At 42.5% G+C, this 16,689-nt stretch overlaps 1 protein-coding gene across 3 annotated transcripts in view; it reads right to left on the reverse strand.

The window, feature by feature from the left end:
* ppp2r5d (protein phosphatase 2, regulatory subunit B', delta) overlaps positions 1–16,689 on the reverse strand; it is a 141,433-nt gene that overhangs the window by 67,983 nt on the left and 56,761 nt on the right. For all 3 annotated transcript variants that reach the window (XM_043687399.1, XM_043687401.1, XM_043687400.1), the window contains one exon: positions 6,994–7,193. In XM_043687399.1, the coding sequence (XP_043543334.1) occupies positions 6,994–7,193 (200 nt within the window). The remainder of the gene's footprint in view (positions 1–6,993; positions 7,194–16,689) is intronic.

The raw sequence follows: 16,689 nt of genomic DNA on the forward strand, positions 1-16,689 counted from the left end.
CTTCTTCTTCTTGACCAGGGATTCCACTTCCTTAGTAAACCACAGCTCACGCGTTCTCCATCTTCCTCCTTGCCTGACAGGTACATACTTATCTAGGACACACAGGAACTTTTCCTTGAATAAGCTCCACATTTTTAATGTGTTCATCCCTGCAGTTTCCTTCCCCATTCTACACTTCCTAAATCTTTCCTAATTGCATCGTAATTTCCCTTCCCCCAGCTGTAACTCTTGCTCGGTGGAGTACACCTGTCCCTTTCCATCATTAAAATAAACCTGACAGAATTGTGATCGCTGTCTCCAAAGTGCTCACCTACTTCCAAATCTAACACCTGGCCAGGCTCGTTACCCAGTACCAAATCTAAAGTAGCTTCGCCCCTTGTAGACCTGTCTACATACTGTGTTAGGAAGCCCTCCTGCACACACTGGACAAAAACTGACCCATCTGTAGTACTCGTACTGTAGTGATCCCCGTCAATATTTGGAAAGTTGAAGTCCCCCATGACAACTACCCTGCCTCTCTCACTCCTATCGAGAATCATCTTTGCTATCCTTTCCTCTACATCTCTGGGACTATTCGGAGGCCTATACAAAACTCCCAGCACTATGACTTCTTTCCTGTTTCTAACCTCAGCCCATACTACTTCAGTTAACGAGTCCCCAAACATCCTTTCTACAACTGTAATATTGTCCCTGATCAACAGTGCCACACCTCCCCCTCTTTTACCATCTTCTCTGTTCTTACTTAAACATCTGAATCCCGGAACCTGCAGCAGCCATTCCTATCCTGGCTCTATCCATGTCTCCGTAATGGCCACAACATCGAAGTCCCAGGTACCAACGCACGCTGCTAGTTCATCGTCTTTATTTCGGATGCTCCTTGCGTTGAAGTACACACACTTCAATCTAGGTTCTCGCTTGCCAGTGTCAGATACGTGATTTGGGAACTCCTTACTCTCATCTTCTTCTGTACCTGCTCTACAATTTTGGTTCCCACCCCCCTACTGAATTAGTTTAAATCCACCTTAATAGCTTTAGAGAATTTCCCACCCAGGATATTGGTACCCCTCTGGTTTAGGTGAAGACCATCCTGCTTGTAGAGATCCCACCTACCCCAGAAAGAGCTCCAATTATCCAAAAACCAGAAACTCTCCCTCCTGCACCATCCCTGTTAGCCACATGTTAGACTTCTTTCTCTCCCTCTTCCTCACCTCACTAGCATGTGGCATGGGCAGCAAACCAGAGAAAACAACTCTGTTTGTCCTAGCTCTAAGCTTCCATCCTAGCTCCCTGAATTTCTGCCTCAAGTCCCCATCTCTCTTCCAACCTATGTCGCTGGTGCCAATGTGGACCACGACTTGGGGCTGCTCTCCCTCAGCCCGAAGGATCCTAAAAGCACGATCAGAGACATCATGGACCCTGGCACCCAGGAGGCAACACACCAACCATGAGTCTCTCTCGTCCCCACAGAACCTCCTATCTGTCCCCCTAACTATCGAGTCCCCAGTGACTACTGCTCTGGTCCTCTTCCCCCTTCCTTTCTGAGCAGGAGTCCCACTGCTTTCCCCTGGTAAGTCATCCCCCCAAAGGTATCCAAAACGGTATACTTATTGTTGAGGGGAATGGCTACAGGGGATCCCTGCACTGCCTGCCGGTTCCCTTTCTGTCCCCTAACTGTCACCCATCTATCTTTTTCTTTTATCTGGGGAGTGACTACCTCTCTGTTAGTCCTGTCAATAATCCCCTCTGCCTCCTTGGGAATCTATAGTTTTACACAAAGACACGAGGAAAAAAAAACCTCAGTGAACCTCAGTCAGACCTGCAGTATATAACACTTTTTCTGAAACAGCATAACTTTCTAATCTAAAAATTAGTTTAAAGAAAAGTGAAGTCCTGCATCAGCCTGGAACTTAGCACCCATATCAGGAGAAACAAGCATCCTTATGGAGAGAAACATCCCAAATACTACAAAGCATACAGTAAACATGATCTCATTTGATACCAATATAGACAAGAAAGCAGACAATAAGCTTTCAAAAGCAAATAGGGCCTTTGGCAGTGTCAACAAGTGTGGAGCAATCACAAGCTTAGCGTAAACCCCAAACTCAAAATAAACAAAATTGTAGTCCCTGCCACCCTACTGCATGGCTCTGAATAATAGGATGCCTTAAAAAGTGCATTGTTCAGTATTGTATCCACAAACATCAATCAGCCAATACAAATAATATCAAGGTCATCCTCCTGCAAAGCTAGCAAGATTGGGCAGATCATTTTGCCATAACAGGTGATAGTAATCTACCAAAACCATGTTGTATGGAGAGCTGGTCACTGATACATGGTACGGATGGCTTTGTACAAATGTTTCAAGGACCCACTGTCTGTCAAATATTCAGTGGGAAGCACAGGCCATTGATCATCATGCCTGGAGATGCTACACAAGTGTTTTTTTTAAGAAGAATACATGCACAGGATGTGGACATCACTGGCTAGGCCAATATTTGTCTGTTCCTAGTCACCCTTAAGATGTTGCTGAGCTGTCTTTTTCAACTGCTGCAATCCAGGTGTTGTATGTAGATTCATGATGGCAGTGGGGAGGGAATTCTTGGATTTTGACCCAATGACACTGAAGGAAAAGTGATGTGTTTGTGAGTCAGGATGGTGATTGGCTTGGAGGGGAACTTGGAGGTGGTGGTGTTCCCACATATTGCTGCCCTTATCCTTCAAGATGGTCATGGCTATGGGTTTCGAAGGTGCTGTCTAATGGAGCCCTATTGCATTACTGCTATTACTGAGCATGTGTAGTGCAGAACCTGAATGTCTGTTGATATGGTGCCAATCAAGCGTGCTGCTTTGTCTTGGATGGTGTCATGGTAGAGTGTTGGAACTGCACTCATTTAAATAAGTCAGGAATTTCCATCATACTCCTGACTTGTAGATGGTGGACAGGCTTTGGAATTGAGGAGCTAAGTTATTTGCCGCAATATTCCAAACCTCTAACTGGTTCTTTTAGCCCTATATTTATGTGGTGAGTTCAGTTGAGGGTCTGGTCAATGATGATTCCCAGGATGTAAAGATATGGGGATTCAGGTGAATGTAATGCCATTGAATGTCAAGGGACAATAGTTAGATTCTCTCTTGTCGGAGACGGTCATTGCCTGGCACTTGGGACATGAATGTCACTTCCCACTGTCAGCCCAAAGCTGAACATTGTTCAGCTTTTGCTGAATCTGGGCATGGATTACTTCATTATCTGAGGAGTCATGAATGGTGCTGAACATTGTGCAATCATCTGACCTTATGATGTAGGGAAGGCCACTGATGCAGGAAGTCAAACATCACACAACACCAGGTTTTATTGGGTTTACATGAAAACTCTAGTTCTCAGAGCACTATTCTGAGAGAGAGGAAGATCTTAGACACAACTTAGAAGGAAAAGATCAAAGGGTTATACAACTCACTTAAAGAAATGAACACACCTAAGATGGGTCTTAAATCTTTAATCAGTGAGAATGGAGGTGCAAGTTTCGATTGATTAATATGCAAATCCCTAAATAAAGGAGCAGCAGTCCTAAAAGTAGTGTTTTCAAATAAACCCATTGGACAAGAACCTAGTGTCTTTTGATTTTTGACCTTGTCTAACCCAGTCCAATACCAGCACCTCCACATCACTGATGAAATAGTTGAACATAATTGTTCCAGGGATGCGACATTGAGTAATTCCATAGGAAAGCTGATAGATCTCCAACCATTTTCGTAAGAGCGAGGTATGATTCCAACCAGCAGAATTTCCCTCCGATTCCAGCTTTGTTGGCACTCCTTGATGCCACATATGGTCAAATGAAGTCTTGATATCAAGCGCTGTCACTCTCACCTCACCTCTGCAGTCAGAGTTATACAGCACGGAAATAGACCTCTCAGTCCAACTCACCCATGGTGACAAGATATCCTAAATTAATCTAATCCTCCTTATCAGCATTTGGCCCATACCTCTCTAAACCTTTCCTATTGCACCACCCTGTGCGTGAAAAGTTGCCCCTTAGGTCTCTTTTATATCTTTCCCCTATCACCTTAAGCCGATGCCCTCTAGTTTTGGACTCCCCGATCCCAAGGAAAAGATTTTGGTTATTTACCCTATACATACCTTATCATAATTTTATAAACCTCTATAAAGGCCAACTGTCAGATCTGAAATTCAGATTTTTTGTGCCTATCTAGACGAAGGCTATAAGTGGGATAATTAAAGGAATTAATCGGCCCTGGTGGGGCTCAAACTGAATCTGAATAAACTGAAGTGTATTGCAAAACTGTTGCTTGATGGCACCGATGATAGCTTCCATCACTGTAATGATGATCGAGAATAGACCAATGACAATTGGCTACATTGGATCTGTCCAGCATTGTGTATATAGGTCATACCTGGGCAATTTTCCATTTGATGAGTTAGATACCAAAGTTGTATGTATCATGGAAAAGTTTGGCTGGGGGGCGCATCAAACCTTGGACCACAATCAGCGCAACAATGTTGCCAGGGCCTGAAACCATGACATTATCTTACACCTCGAACCATTTCTCGATATCATGTGAAGTAGTTGAGATTGGACTCAGGATATTCTGCTGCAGACCTCTGGAAGAGGCCAAGATGGATCATCCATTCAACACTATTTGCAAATTGTTGCACATGCTTCAGCCTTAACTTCTGCACTCATGTGCTGAGCTCTCCAATTATTGAGGATGGGGATATTTGTGATGTCTCCACCTCCAATGAGATGCTCAATTGTTCCTTGGATGCTGCCTGACCGGCTGTGCTTTTCCAGCACCACACTCTTGCCATTCAGAGAAGGACCCATTTATCCTAACCCTCTGACTGACTGATAGGAAGCAATGCTCTACCTAAACCCCTGGGATCTAATCTTCAGGATCAGTCTTTTATGTTATGTTTTCTTAGTTCTTGACCAAACCAAGGTTGATACCCTAGCATGATGGGAGTGGCTGAGTGGAGGGTATGCTAGGCCATGAGGTTGGAACATGATTTTGCTGCTGATGGCCCAAGGCACCATATGAAGGTCCAGTCATGAGTTGCTAGATCTGTTCAAAGTCTGGCTCATTTAACATGGTAAGTGTACCACACAACAGGGTGCCATGTGTTCTCAATGTGATGGCCAGACTTAGTCTCCATGAAGACTGCGTGGTGGTTAATATGACCTGTCATGGACAGGTGCATCTTTAACAGAGAGAATGAGGTCAAGCATTTTTTCCCCTCTTGTTGGTCCCCTCACCACCTCTCATTGATCCAATCTAGCAGCTGTGTCCTTTAGGATCCAGCCAGCTCAATCAGTGGCGCTACTACCAAGTCATTCTTGGTGGTAGACATTGAAGTCTGCTTGGCATTGTCAGTTATTCTTCCAAATGTTATGATCTGGAGATGCTGGTGTTGTTCAACATGAAGAAGTGGCGATTCATCAGCTGGGGAGGGGTGAGGAGGTACATGGTAATCAGTATGTGGGCTTCCTCGCCCACGTGTGATCATGCCATAAGATGCAGAGTCAATATTGAGGATTCCTTGGGTAGTTGCCTTTCATCTATAACAATGTGTCACCACGTTGGATGGGTCTGTCCTGCTTATGGGACAGGACATTTCTAGGAATAGCGATAGTGTTGTCAGGGACATTTTATGCAAGGTATGATTTACTGAGGATGACTGTATCAGGCCGTTGTGACAGGTCTCCCAATTTTGCCACTAGCCCCCCCCTTACTATAAGGAGGGCTTTGCAGGGTCAACAGGGCTGTTTGCCATTGTCATGGTCATTTCCAGTACCTCAGTTGGTGCCAGGTGGACAATTCTGTTCCATTGCTGTTTTCCTTTCCAGCAGGTGATAAAAACGAATGGCTTTCAGAAGCCAGTTAAAAGGTCAACCAAATTGCTGTAGATCTAGTCATATGCAGGTCAAACCAGATAAAGCTTCCCTCCCTAGTGAATATGATTACTCTGAAACTATTGTATGGTTCAATCAATGAACTCCAAAGTCCAGATTTTTGTTGAAATGAAATCCCCTTTACTTTAAGAGGATTTGAACCTCAGTCTCTAGATTACTAATTCAGAGACAACACGACAAGGCAATCAATCTCCAAAATATACTACAGTGACTTTGAAGATGAAGCAAAGGAGATAGCATGGAAAAGAAAGAGAAAGATTCACTTGTCCCCCGCAACAACTATGTATTTATCTGTATTTGCTGTGGGAGAGCCGGCCAGTCTCAGATAAGCACAAATAAAAATTTTTTAGGAAAGTTGTAAAGAAATGTCAAGGGGTGACCAGATATTTATGAAATGGAGTTAGATTAACTACCCTAAGTTATTTTTGAAGACACTTGGCAACCTCTGAGCAGCTGTAGTTTTGACGTTTCCAAAACCATGGCTTAGCAAAGCTAGTTGGAATTGGCCAATAGGTGTTCTGATTCTTTTTCTCATTTAAGCTTTACAAGCAGTTAAAAAAGCCATAATTGTTACCTAGCCAAGTAGCAGGACAGCCAAAAGAGGCTTGGGAGATCCCAAACTAGTTTACAACCAGTTATTTACTTTTGGAATTATTGTTGTTAATGTAGGAAACGTCAGTCAGTCAATTTGTACTCAGCAAGATCTCAGAACCAAATCAAAAAGTACTAACTGGATTTTTTTTGGGATATTGCTTGAAGAACCAATATTGATGCCCTGATCTTCAAAAAGTGCTATGGATCTAAACATCTACTCAAGACTTGGATAATGTTCCACCAAAAGGATGGTTCTCGAGGATGCAGAACTCCCTCAGCAATGCACTAAAGTGCCAGTTTAGATGACAACCTTGTGGTGGTGGCGAGGAATTTAAAATTCAACCAACTAGCAGGAATGCTGTCATTGAGGATTAGTTAACAACTGAAACATCAATAACAACAGCCTAAAAAAAACCTAATCTGTTCTCTCTACAATGTATACACAACAGACATCTGCAAACTGGCATACCATAATAACAGCCTCAGGGTAAATAGCTTCTGTAATGACATCCCGGTTGTGTGTGATGTACTCCACCATCTCGTTCAAACCTGCTCGCTTCACCTCTTTGTATTTGAGGTCACTGAGGGGGTCAGAGACAAAATCGAAGAGGACGCAGCATTGTCGTAACTTTTGAACAAACAAATCTTCTCTCTCATGAGTCTGTGCATCTAGAAAGAAAATACATAACTGTTTAAATAATTTTGCACTTATCTGGCATAATCAATGAAAAGCATTCATCATCTGCTCAGAACACTTGCCTCCAAAATGATTCCAAATGTAGTCACTAAAGTTTCATTGAAGTGTAATGGCAGCACATGACATCTTCACATATGTACCTAAATGATTTGAAAAACATCCACACCTGTACAAAATAGCTTCATTAAAAAATGTAGACCTACACATCCAACAAGTTAGAAAACATGAATGATCGTGCACCTATATGCATAAAGTATGAATGTACATCAAGAACAAATTGAAAAAGAAAAATTGAAAATCCAGAGATAATTTGAGAATATCCTTCTAAACTCAGTTAAAAGAGAGGGGTAACACTTTAAGATATAATGTGAAGCATCAGCGTTGATCGGTCTGTCACCACAAGTGGAAGTGAATTACATATAATAAATAAATGTCACATCACATAAAGCCACAGTGAACTTAACCAATCGTTCGTATTTGCTGTCAAAGCTCAAAAGTGATCTTGAGGTTATTTTAAGGAAAATGGAGTTTGTTAACAAGCTGCACCTGATATGACTTAATGACTTTACCAAAATGATCTAGGCCCCTCCCTATCCCTGGACCAAAACACAGAGGTTCACGTTGAGCCAAAGTTGTGTAATGACATCTCAGAACAGGCTGATAAGAAAAATAGCTTAAAGTGACCTAGGGCCCTTTCGTGGCAGTGGTATGGTCCCTATGCCTGGATTGGAAGGCCCAAATTCAAGTCCCAACTGGGCTGGAAGTATAGCTCATGATGTCTAAACATGTTCACTTATTTCCTGGGGACCCTCTTGTGCTACAAAGGTAGTATCCCTAGGCCACTATTCAAACAGTGTGCGCAATTCTGGCCTCCCTCCTAGAGGAAGGATGTTACATAGAATATGGAACATTAAAGCACAACACAGGCCCTTCAGCCCTCGATGTTGCGCTGACCTGTGGAACCAATCTGAAGTCCATCTAACCTAAACTATTTCCATGTTGTGAAACTTGAAAGGGTTCAGAAAAGATTTACAAGAATGTTGCCAGGGTTGGAGGGTTTGAGCTACAGAGGGAGGCTGAATAGGCTGGGACTGTTTTTCCTGTTGAAGGTTGGAGTGTTGAAGGCTGAGGGGTGACCTTATAGAGATTTATAACATCATGAGGGGCATGGATAGGGTAAATAGACAATGTCTTTTCCATGGGGTGGGGGAGTGCAGAACGAGAGGGCATAGGTTTAAATTGAAAGGGAAAAGATTTAAAAGGAGCCGAAGGGGCAACCTTTTTAGAAATAGAGTGGCACGTGTATGGAATGAGCTGCCAGAGGAAATGGAGGAGGCTGGTACAATTACAATATTTAAAAGGCATCTGATTAGGAAGGGTTTAGAAGGATATGGGCCAAGTGGTGGCAAATGGGACTAGATTAATTTAGGATATCTGGTAAGCATGGATGAGTTAGACCAAAGAGTCTGTTTCTGTGCTGTACATCTCTATGACTCCAAGATACCTGAACTCAAGTTCCACCTACTCCTGAAGTCTGCAATTCCATCTCTGTACAGGTTGATCAGGAAAAAAAAAGTTGATACGATTTACTATTGTCGGCTGTTGTGGTGCTGTAGTAGTATCTTGACCATTAGGCCAGGAGCCTGGTTGTAAGTTTGACCTGCTCCAGAGGTGTGCAGTAACATCTCTAACCAGGTGAATTAGAATAATATCTTAACACTACCTACTTGGGTGCATGCATTTTCCATATTAGGAATGAGGAACAACATAGAAGAAACAATTACAAAACAGAATATTTAGTAACCTAAGGAACATTTATAAGGATGTGAACACATTGGAGGGAGTGCAGAAGAGATTTGGGAGAATGTTCTCAGCAATTAGAAACTTTAGTTATGATGACTGATTAAAGCCATTGGGATGATTTTCTTCAGAGAGTAGATGACTAAGAAGTGATTTAATAGAAGGGAGAATGGTTTTGGCAGTTTCTGGGATTTAGATGTTTTAGTAAGAACAGAGAAGATGGTAAGAGAGGGGAAGGTGTGGCATTATTAGTCAAGGACAGTATCATGGTGGCAGAAAGGATATTTGAGGACTTGTCTAAAAAGGCTGAGTTAGAAACAGGAAAGAAGAGGCCACCCTGTTAGCGTTTTCTATCAGCCTCCGAATAGTTGCAGAGATGTAGGGGAAAGGATAGCAAAGACGATTCTGGATAGAAGCGAGTGTAACAGGAAAGGTATTATGGGGGACTTTAACTTTCCAAATATCAACTGGAAATATTATAGTTCGAGTACTTTGGGTCGGTTTTTGTCCAATGTGCAGGAAGGCTTCCTGACACAGTATGTAGACTGGCTAACAAGCAATGAGGCCACATTGGATTTAGGACTGGGTAATGAACCCAGCCAGACTTGGAGGTAGGTGAGTACCTTGGTGATAGTGACCACGATTGGGTTAGGTTTAGTTTAGCAATGGAAAGAGATATACCACAGGACAAGAGTTATAGCTAGGGGAGAGGCAATTATGATGCAATTCGGCTAGATTTAGGATGCACAGGATGGGGAAGGAAACTGCAGGGGATGGGAACATTAGAAATGTGGAGTTTATTCAAGGAACAGCTACTGCGTGTCCTTGGTAAATATGTACCTGTCAGGCAGGGAAGTATGGTTGAGCAAGGGAGCTGTAGTTTACTAAAGAAGTTGAAGCCCTTGTCAAGAGGAAGGCAGTGGCTTGTGTTAGGACGAGATGTGAAGGCTCAGTTCAGATGCTTCAGGTTACAAGCTAGCCAGGACAGACCTAATGAGACAGCTAAGAAGAGTCAGGTGGGGACATAAGCAGTCGTTGGCAGACAGGATCAAGGAAAATCCTAAGGTTTTCTATAGGTATATCAGGAATAAAAGAATGACAAGACTAAGATTAGGGCCAATCAAGGACAGTAGTGGGAAGTTGTGCATGGAGTCCGATGAGATAGGACAAGTGCTAAATAAATATTTTTTGCCAGCATTCACACTGGAAAATAAAAATGTTGTTGAGGAGAATACTGAAATACAGGCTATTAGACGAGATGGGATTGAGGTTCACAAGGAGGTCGTTGCAATTCTGGAAAGTGTGAAAATAGATAAGTCCCCTGGACCAGATGGGATTTATCCCAGGACTCTCCCAAAAGCCAGGGAGGAGATTGCACAGCCTTTGGCTTTGATCTTGATAGTGCCAGAAGACGGGAGGATAGCAAATGTTGTTCCCTTGTTCAAGAAGGTGAGCTGAGACAACCCTGGTAATTATAGACCAGTGAGCCTTCCTTCAGTTGTGGGTAAACTGTTGGAAAACTTTACAAGAGATAGGATTTATCATCTAAAAAGGAATAAGTTGATTAACGATAGTCAACGTGGTTTTATGAAGGGTAGGTCGTGCTTCACAAACCTTAGAGTTCTTCAAGGTGGTCACCAAGCAGGCGGATGAGGGTAAAGCAGTTGATGTGGTGTATATGGATTTCAGTAAGGCGTTTGATAAGGTTCCCTATGATAGGTCATTGCACAAAATACGGAAGCATGGGAATGAGGGTGATTTACCGGTTTGGATCAGAAATTGGCTAGCTGAAAGATGACAGAGAGGGTAGTAGTTGATGGGAAATGTTCATCCTGGAGTTCAGTTACTGGTGATGTACTGCAAGTATCTGATTTAGGGCCGTTGCTGTTTGTCATTTTTATAAATTACCTAGATGAGGGTTTAGAAGGATGGATTGGTAAATTTGTGGATGACAACTCAGTGGAGTTGTGGATAGTGCCGAAGGATGTTACAGAGGGACATAGATAAGCTGCAGAGCTGGGCTGAGAGATGGAAAGTGGAGGTTAATGCTGAAAAATGTGAGGTGATTCACTTTGGAAGGAACAACTGAAAAAGAGTATTGGGCTATTGATAGGATTCTTAAAAATCACAACAGCAAGTTATAGTCTAACATGTTTATTTGGAAGACCTGTTGGACTATAATCTGGTGTTATGATTTTTAACATTGTACACCCCAGTCCAACACCAGCACCTCCAAATCAGGTAAGATTCTTGGCAGTGTAGATAGAAAGAGAGATCTGTGTCCATGTACATAGATCTCGGAAAGTTGCCACCCTGGTTGATAGGGTTGTTAAGAAGCCAAATGGTTTGTTAGCTTTTATTGGTAGAGGGATGGAGTTTCAGAGCCAAGAGGTCATCTCGCAGCTGGACAAAACTCTGGTGCAGCTGCACTTGGAGTATTGTGTACAGTTCTGGTCACTGCATTATAGGAAGCATGTGGAAGCTTTGAAAAGAAGCAATTTACTAGGAAGTTGCCTGATATGGAGGGAAGGTCTTATCAGGAAAGGTTGAGGGACTTGACCTGTTTTCATTGAGAGGTGACTTAAATCGAGGCATATAAGATAATCAGAGTTAAATAGGGCAGACAGTGAGAGCCTTTTTCCTCGGATGGTGATGGCTAGCACGAGGGGTCATTGCTTTAAATTGAGGGGTGATAGATGTCAGAGGTAGTTTCTTTACCCAGTAGTAGGAGCGTGGAAAGCCCTGTCTCCAACAGTAGTAGACTCACCAACTTTAAGGGTATTTAAATGGTCATTGGATAAACATATGGATGAAAATGGAATAGTGCAGGATAGATAGGCTTTAGAATGGAGGACCGAAGGGCCTGTACTGAATCATCCAAAGAATGTCACAGAAATGTTTTGACAAGCCATTCAGAATGAGTTGAAAAAAAGATGCAGTAGTAATTTCACGTAGGTGTATCAAAAATATGGAGCAGTTCTCATGATTTTGCACAATTAAATGAATTATACAGGATTCAATAAAAGGAATAACAAGTCCATACGAAAAAAAAAGTCAGCAGTGATTCACATGAACTTTGCTGGAACCACTGTCCTGATGAATAGAAAAACTAGAGGTCTCAAGAGGACTTTAAACGAATTGAAAGCTGTGGTGGTGGAAGACAGAATATGCAAAAGTAGAAAATAGCAGTCAATAGGATCAAAATGGGAAAAACTGATGAAGAGGCAAAGTTAATAGCTCTTTACTTAGATGCGTGGAATATTCAGGACCAGTAAAATGAATGAATCGTGCAAATACAAGTTCACAGGCATGATCTTGTATCCAGTACAGAGACATGGTTACAAAGATCAGAGCTGGGAAGTAAATATTCATGGGTATGTGACTTTTTGAAAAGACAGACAGGAACATAAAAGGATGCTGAAGAGTGGGCTAACAGGGGTTCTGAAGGGTCACTGGATATGAAACATGAACTCTGCTCTCTCTCCACTGATGCCGCCAGACCCGCTAAATTTATCCAGCAATCGGCCTTTGTTTAAGATAAAGCAGAATTAGGCCATTTGGATAACTGAGTTTGCTCTGCCATTTGATCACGGCTGCTATGTTTCTCAACCTCATTCTTCTGACGTCTCCTCATGACCTCTGATCGACTTACTAATCAAGAACCTTAAAAGGGCCTGACAATGTGGATGTGGAGAGATTGATCCCCTTTGTGAGAGACTTTAGAACTATAGGGCATAAATTCAGTAATAGAGTAATGAACCTGTGAAATTCTTTACTCGAGAGGCTTGTTGACGCTGCGTTGTGAAGTATATTCAAGGTTGAGACAGACTGATTTTTAATCAATGGGGGAATCAAGGGTAATAGCAAAAAGGCAGGAAAATGGAGTAGAGGATTATCAGATCAGCTATGAACTCAGTGAGAGGACTCAATGGGTTGAATGGCCTTTTTTCTGCTCCTAAGTCTTCATATCTTATTAGCAGACTGTGAATTCCAGAAAAAAAAGGCTGAACATGGGAGGCTAGTTCAATACACACTTAAATGTATATTTTTAAAAAAAGTGTGATGTCATTGGCAGCAAATGGAAGAGTAGATAAACAGATATTCTGCAGTCTTTATGGTGGAAGATACTTCAAACATCCCACTAACACAAAAGAATACAGGGTAGGAATTCAGTACCAGTGGAGAAGCAGTATCAGACAAACTATTGGGGCTAAAAGCAGACAAGTCCCCAGATCCAGTCTGTTTGCATTCTAGGATTCCAAACGTAGTAGCTGCAGACATAATGAATACATCAGTTATAATTTTCCAAAGTAAAACTTGGATTTTAGAGAAAAACTACCAGACGATTAGAAAAATCACCAAATATGACACCCGTTTCAAAAAAGTGGTGAGAGGAGAAAAGCTGGGAACTTTGGGCTAATTAGCTGAACATCTATTGTTGAAAAAAAATGTTGGAATCAATTATTAAGGATCAACAACATTTGGAAAATCAATCTAATCAAGCAGAGTCAGCACATCTTCATGAAAGGCAAAATTGTATCTGACTAATTTATGAAATTTTTGAGCAAGTCTCAACCAGACTGGATAGAGGGAAATCACTAGATGAGCAGTATTTGGACTTCCAAAGATATTTAACAGGCTCTCACACAAAAGGTTATGTCATAAGAGCCCATGATGTTTGAGGCAGTATATGGGCAATAAACAGTGAGTGGGGATAAAGGTTCTTTCTGAGGTTGACAATCTGACCAGTCAGGTTCCACAGGGATCAGTGCTGGGAACACAACTGCTTACAATGAATGTTAATGACTTGGAGAAAGGAAGCAAATTTATTGTAGCCAAATTTGCAAGTGGCAAAAATAGGTGGAAAGACTGGTTGCTAGGGTGATTAGAACAGTTTACAAAGGCATGATTTTGAGGTGCCAGTGTTGGAATGGGGTGTACCAAGTTAAAAATCATACAACACCAGGTTATAGTCCAACAGGTTTATTTGGAAGCACTAGCTTTCAGACCACTGCTCCTACATCAGTTTACAAAGGGATATTGATAGACCAATCTCTACCGTAAGTATATTCAAAAGACTGAGCCACCACAATCAACTGTGGTAGATAATCCAAAGATGCACATTTCGCAGTTTAAAAAAGAAACTCATTATCTCAGACCCAAGTGGCTTGGCTTTTCCCCTTATTTTTAATTTGTGCTCCCTGGCTCTAGAAACATCATTTTAGTTTTGTCTAAATTTCATTAGTTCCTAATTGCCCTGAAAGAAGGTGGCGGTCAACAGTCTTCTCATAATGCTGCCGTTCTTGGGATGAAGGGACATTCACAGTGCTGTTAGATTGTAAAGGGCAAGAGTAGAAGCAAGCCATTTGGCCCATCAAGACTGTCTGCCATTCAATGAGATCAGGGCTGATCTAATTACCAAGTCCATTTTCCTGTCTTTTTTCCATATTCCTTAATTTCTTAGGGAGTGAGCCTCAGGATTTTGACCTGGCAGTGTAAGATTGACATTACAATTCCAACTCAGGACAGGTGGCTTCACTGGTGTTAGAAGTAATATATCGCCATGGATAGACTATGACCGAAATAATAGAAGACAGAGTTGGGATAATGGGGCCCTTTTTGAGAAGGCATCTTGAAACTAGTGGACTACCACAGGCATCAGTGCTGGGGCCACGATTATTTAGAATAATATATTAACGACTTGGATGAGAATCAAAAGGATGGTATCGCCAAGTTGTGGATAACAAAAATAGGTGGGAAGGCAAGTGTTCAGAAAGGCAGAGTCTGCAGATGGATATTGATACAAGTGAGTGGGCAAAAAACATGGCAGGTGCAATACAATGTAGGAAAGTTACGCACTTTGACAGGAAGAACAGAGGAGCTGAACATTATTGAGATGGTGAAAAACTGTTCAAAGCAAATATGAAGTCCTCATGTATAAATGAGGAAAAGCAAGCACCGAAGTTCAGCAATGCAATCAGAAAAGCAAATGGCATGTTAACCTATACTTCAAAGGAAATGGAATATCAAAACAGGAAAGTCTTGTTAAAATTATACAAGACACCAGTCAGGCCTCTTGGAATACTGTCAGCAGATTTTGTCTCCTTATCAAAGATATATTGTCATTGGGTGCAGTCCAGGGAAGGGTTACAAGTTGACTCTGGGAATAGAGGGATTTCCTTACAAAAACAAGTTGAGAGAGAGTTTCTTGAAATATACAGGATGCTGAAAGGCTTGACAAAGTAGATGTAGAATGGTTGTCCCTTTGTGGAAGCGTCTCAAATCAGAGGGCACAATTTCAGAATAATCGCCTTTTGTGATTGAGAAAATTCCTCCTCATCTCTAAGTGGTCAGTGAATCTGTGGATTATCTTTAGAACTGCAGATAACAGTTAAGGTGGGTTAAGTATATTCAAGGCTGAGATAAATTTTTAACTGGTAAAGGAATCAAAGGAAAACGCAAAATGGAATCGAGGATTCAGATCAGCTGTGATCTCATTGAGTGGTGGAGTAGACTCAAAATGGGCCCGATGTCCTATTTCGGATCCTGGATGAGTGGTGTAATCTCAGCTCCAGGACATCTCTGCAGGAGCTCCTCAGGGTAGTGTCCTAGGCACAACCATCTTCAGCTGATTCATCAATGACCTTCCCTCCATCGTAAGGTCAGAAAGTAGGGATGTTTGCCAATGATTGCACAACATTCAACACCATTTATGACTCCTCAGATACTGAAGCGGTCTGGATCCAAATGGAAGAATATCTGGTCAACATCTACACTTGGGCTGACAAGTAGCAAGTAACAAATGTGCCAGAAAAATGCCAGGCTCTGCTCATCACCAATACAAGACAGTTTAGCCACTGCCCCTTGACATTCAATGGTGTTACCATCACTGAATCCTGCAGTAACAACATCCTGGGAGTTATCATTGATCAGAAACTCAACTGGCCCTGCCACATAAACACAGTGGCTGCAAGAGCAGGTCAGAGGCTATGAATACTGTGGTGAATAACTCACCTCCCGACTCCTGAAAGCCTGTCCATCATCTATTAGGAACAAGTCAGGAGTGTGATAGAATACTTCCCACTTACCTGGATGAGGGCAGCTCCAGCAACACAAGCTTAACACCATTGAGGAGAAAGTGAGGTCTGCAGATGCTGGAGATCAGAGCTGAAAAATGTGATGCTGGAAAAGCGCAGCACGTCAGGCAGCATCCAAGGAGCAGGAGAATCGACGTTTCGGGCATAAGCCGTTCTTCAGGAATGAGGAGGGTGTGCTAAGCAGGCTAAGATAAAAGGTAGGGAGGAGGGACTTGGGGGAGAGGCGTTGGGAATGCAATAGGTGGAAGGAGGTAAGGCGAGGGTGATAGACCAGAGAAGGGATGGGGGCGGAGAGATCGGGAAGAAGATTGCGGGTCAAGAAGGTGGAGCTGAGTCCGAGGGTTGGGACGGAGATAAGGTGAGGGGAGGGGAAATGAGGAAGCTGGAGAAATATGCATTCATCCCTTGTGGTTGGTGGGTTCCTAGGCGGAAGATGAGGCGCTCTTCCTCCAGGCGTCGTGTTGTCATGGTCTGGCGATGGAGGAGGCCAAGGACCTGCATGTCCTTGGCGGAATGGGAGGGGGAGTTAAAGTGTTCAGCCACGGGGCAGTTGGGTTGGTTGGTCCGGGTG

Source organism: Chiloscyllium plagiosum, chromosome 3, assembly GCF_004010195.1.
Source record: "Chiloscyllium plagiosum isolate BGI_BamShark_2017 chromosome 3, ASM401019v2, whole genome shotgun sequence".
Lineage (NCBI taxonomy): Eukaryota > Metazoa > Chordata > Chondrichthyes > Orectolobiformes > Hemiscylliidae > Chiloscyllium > Chiloscyllium plagiosum.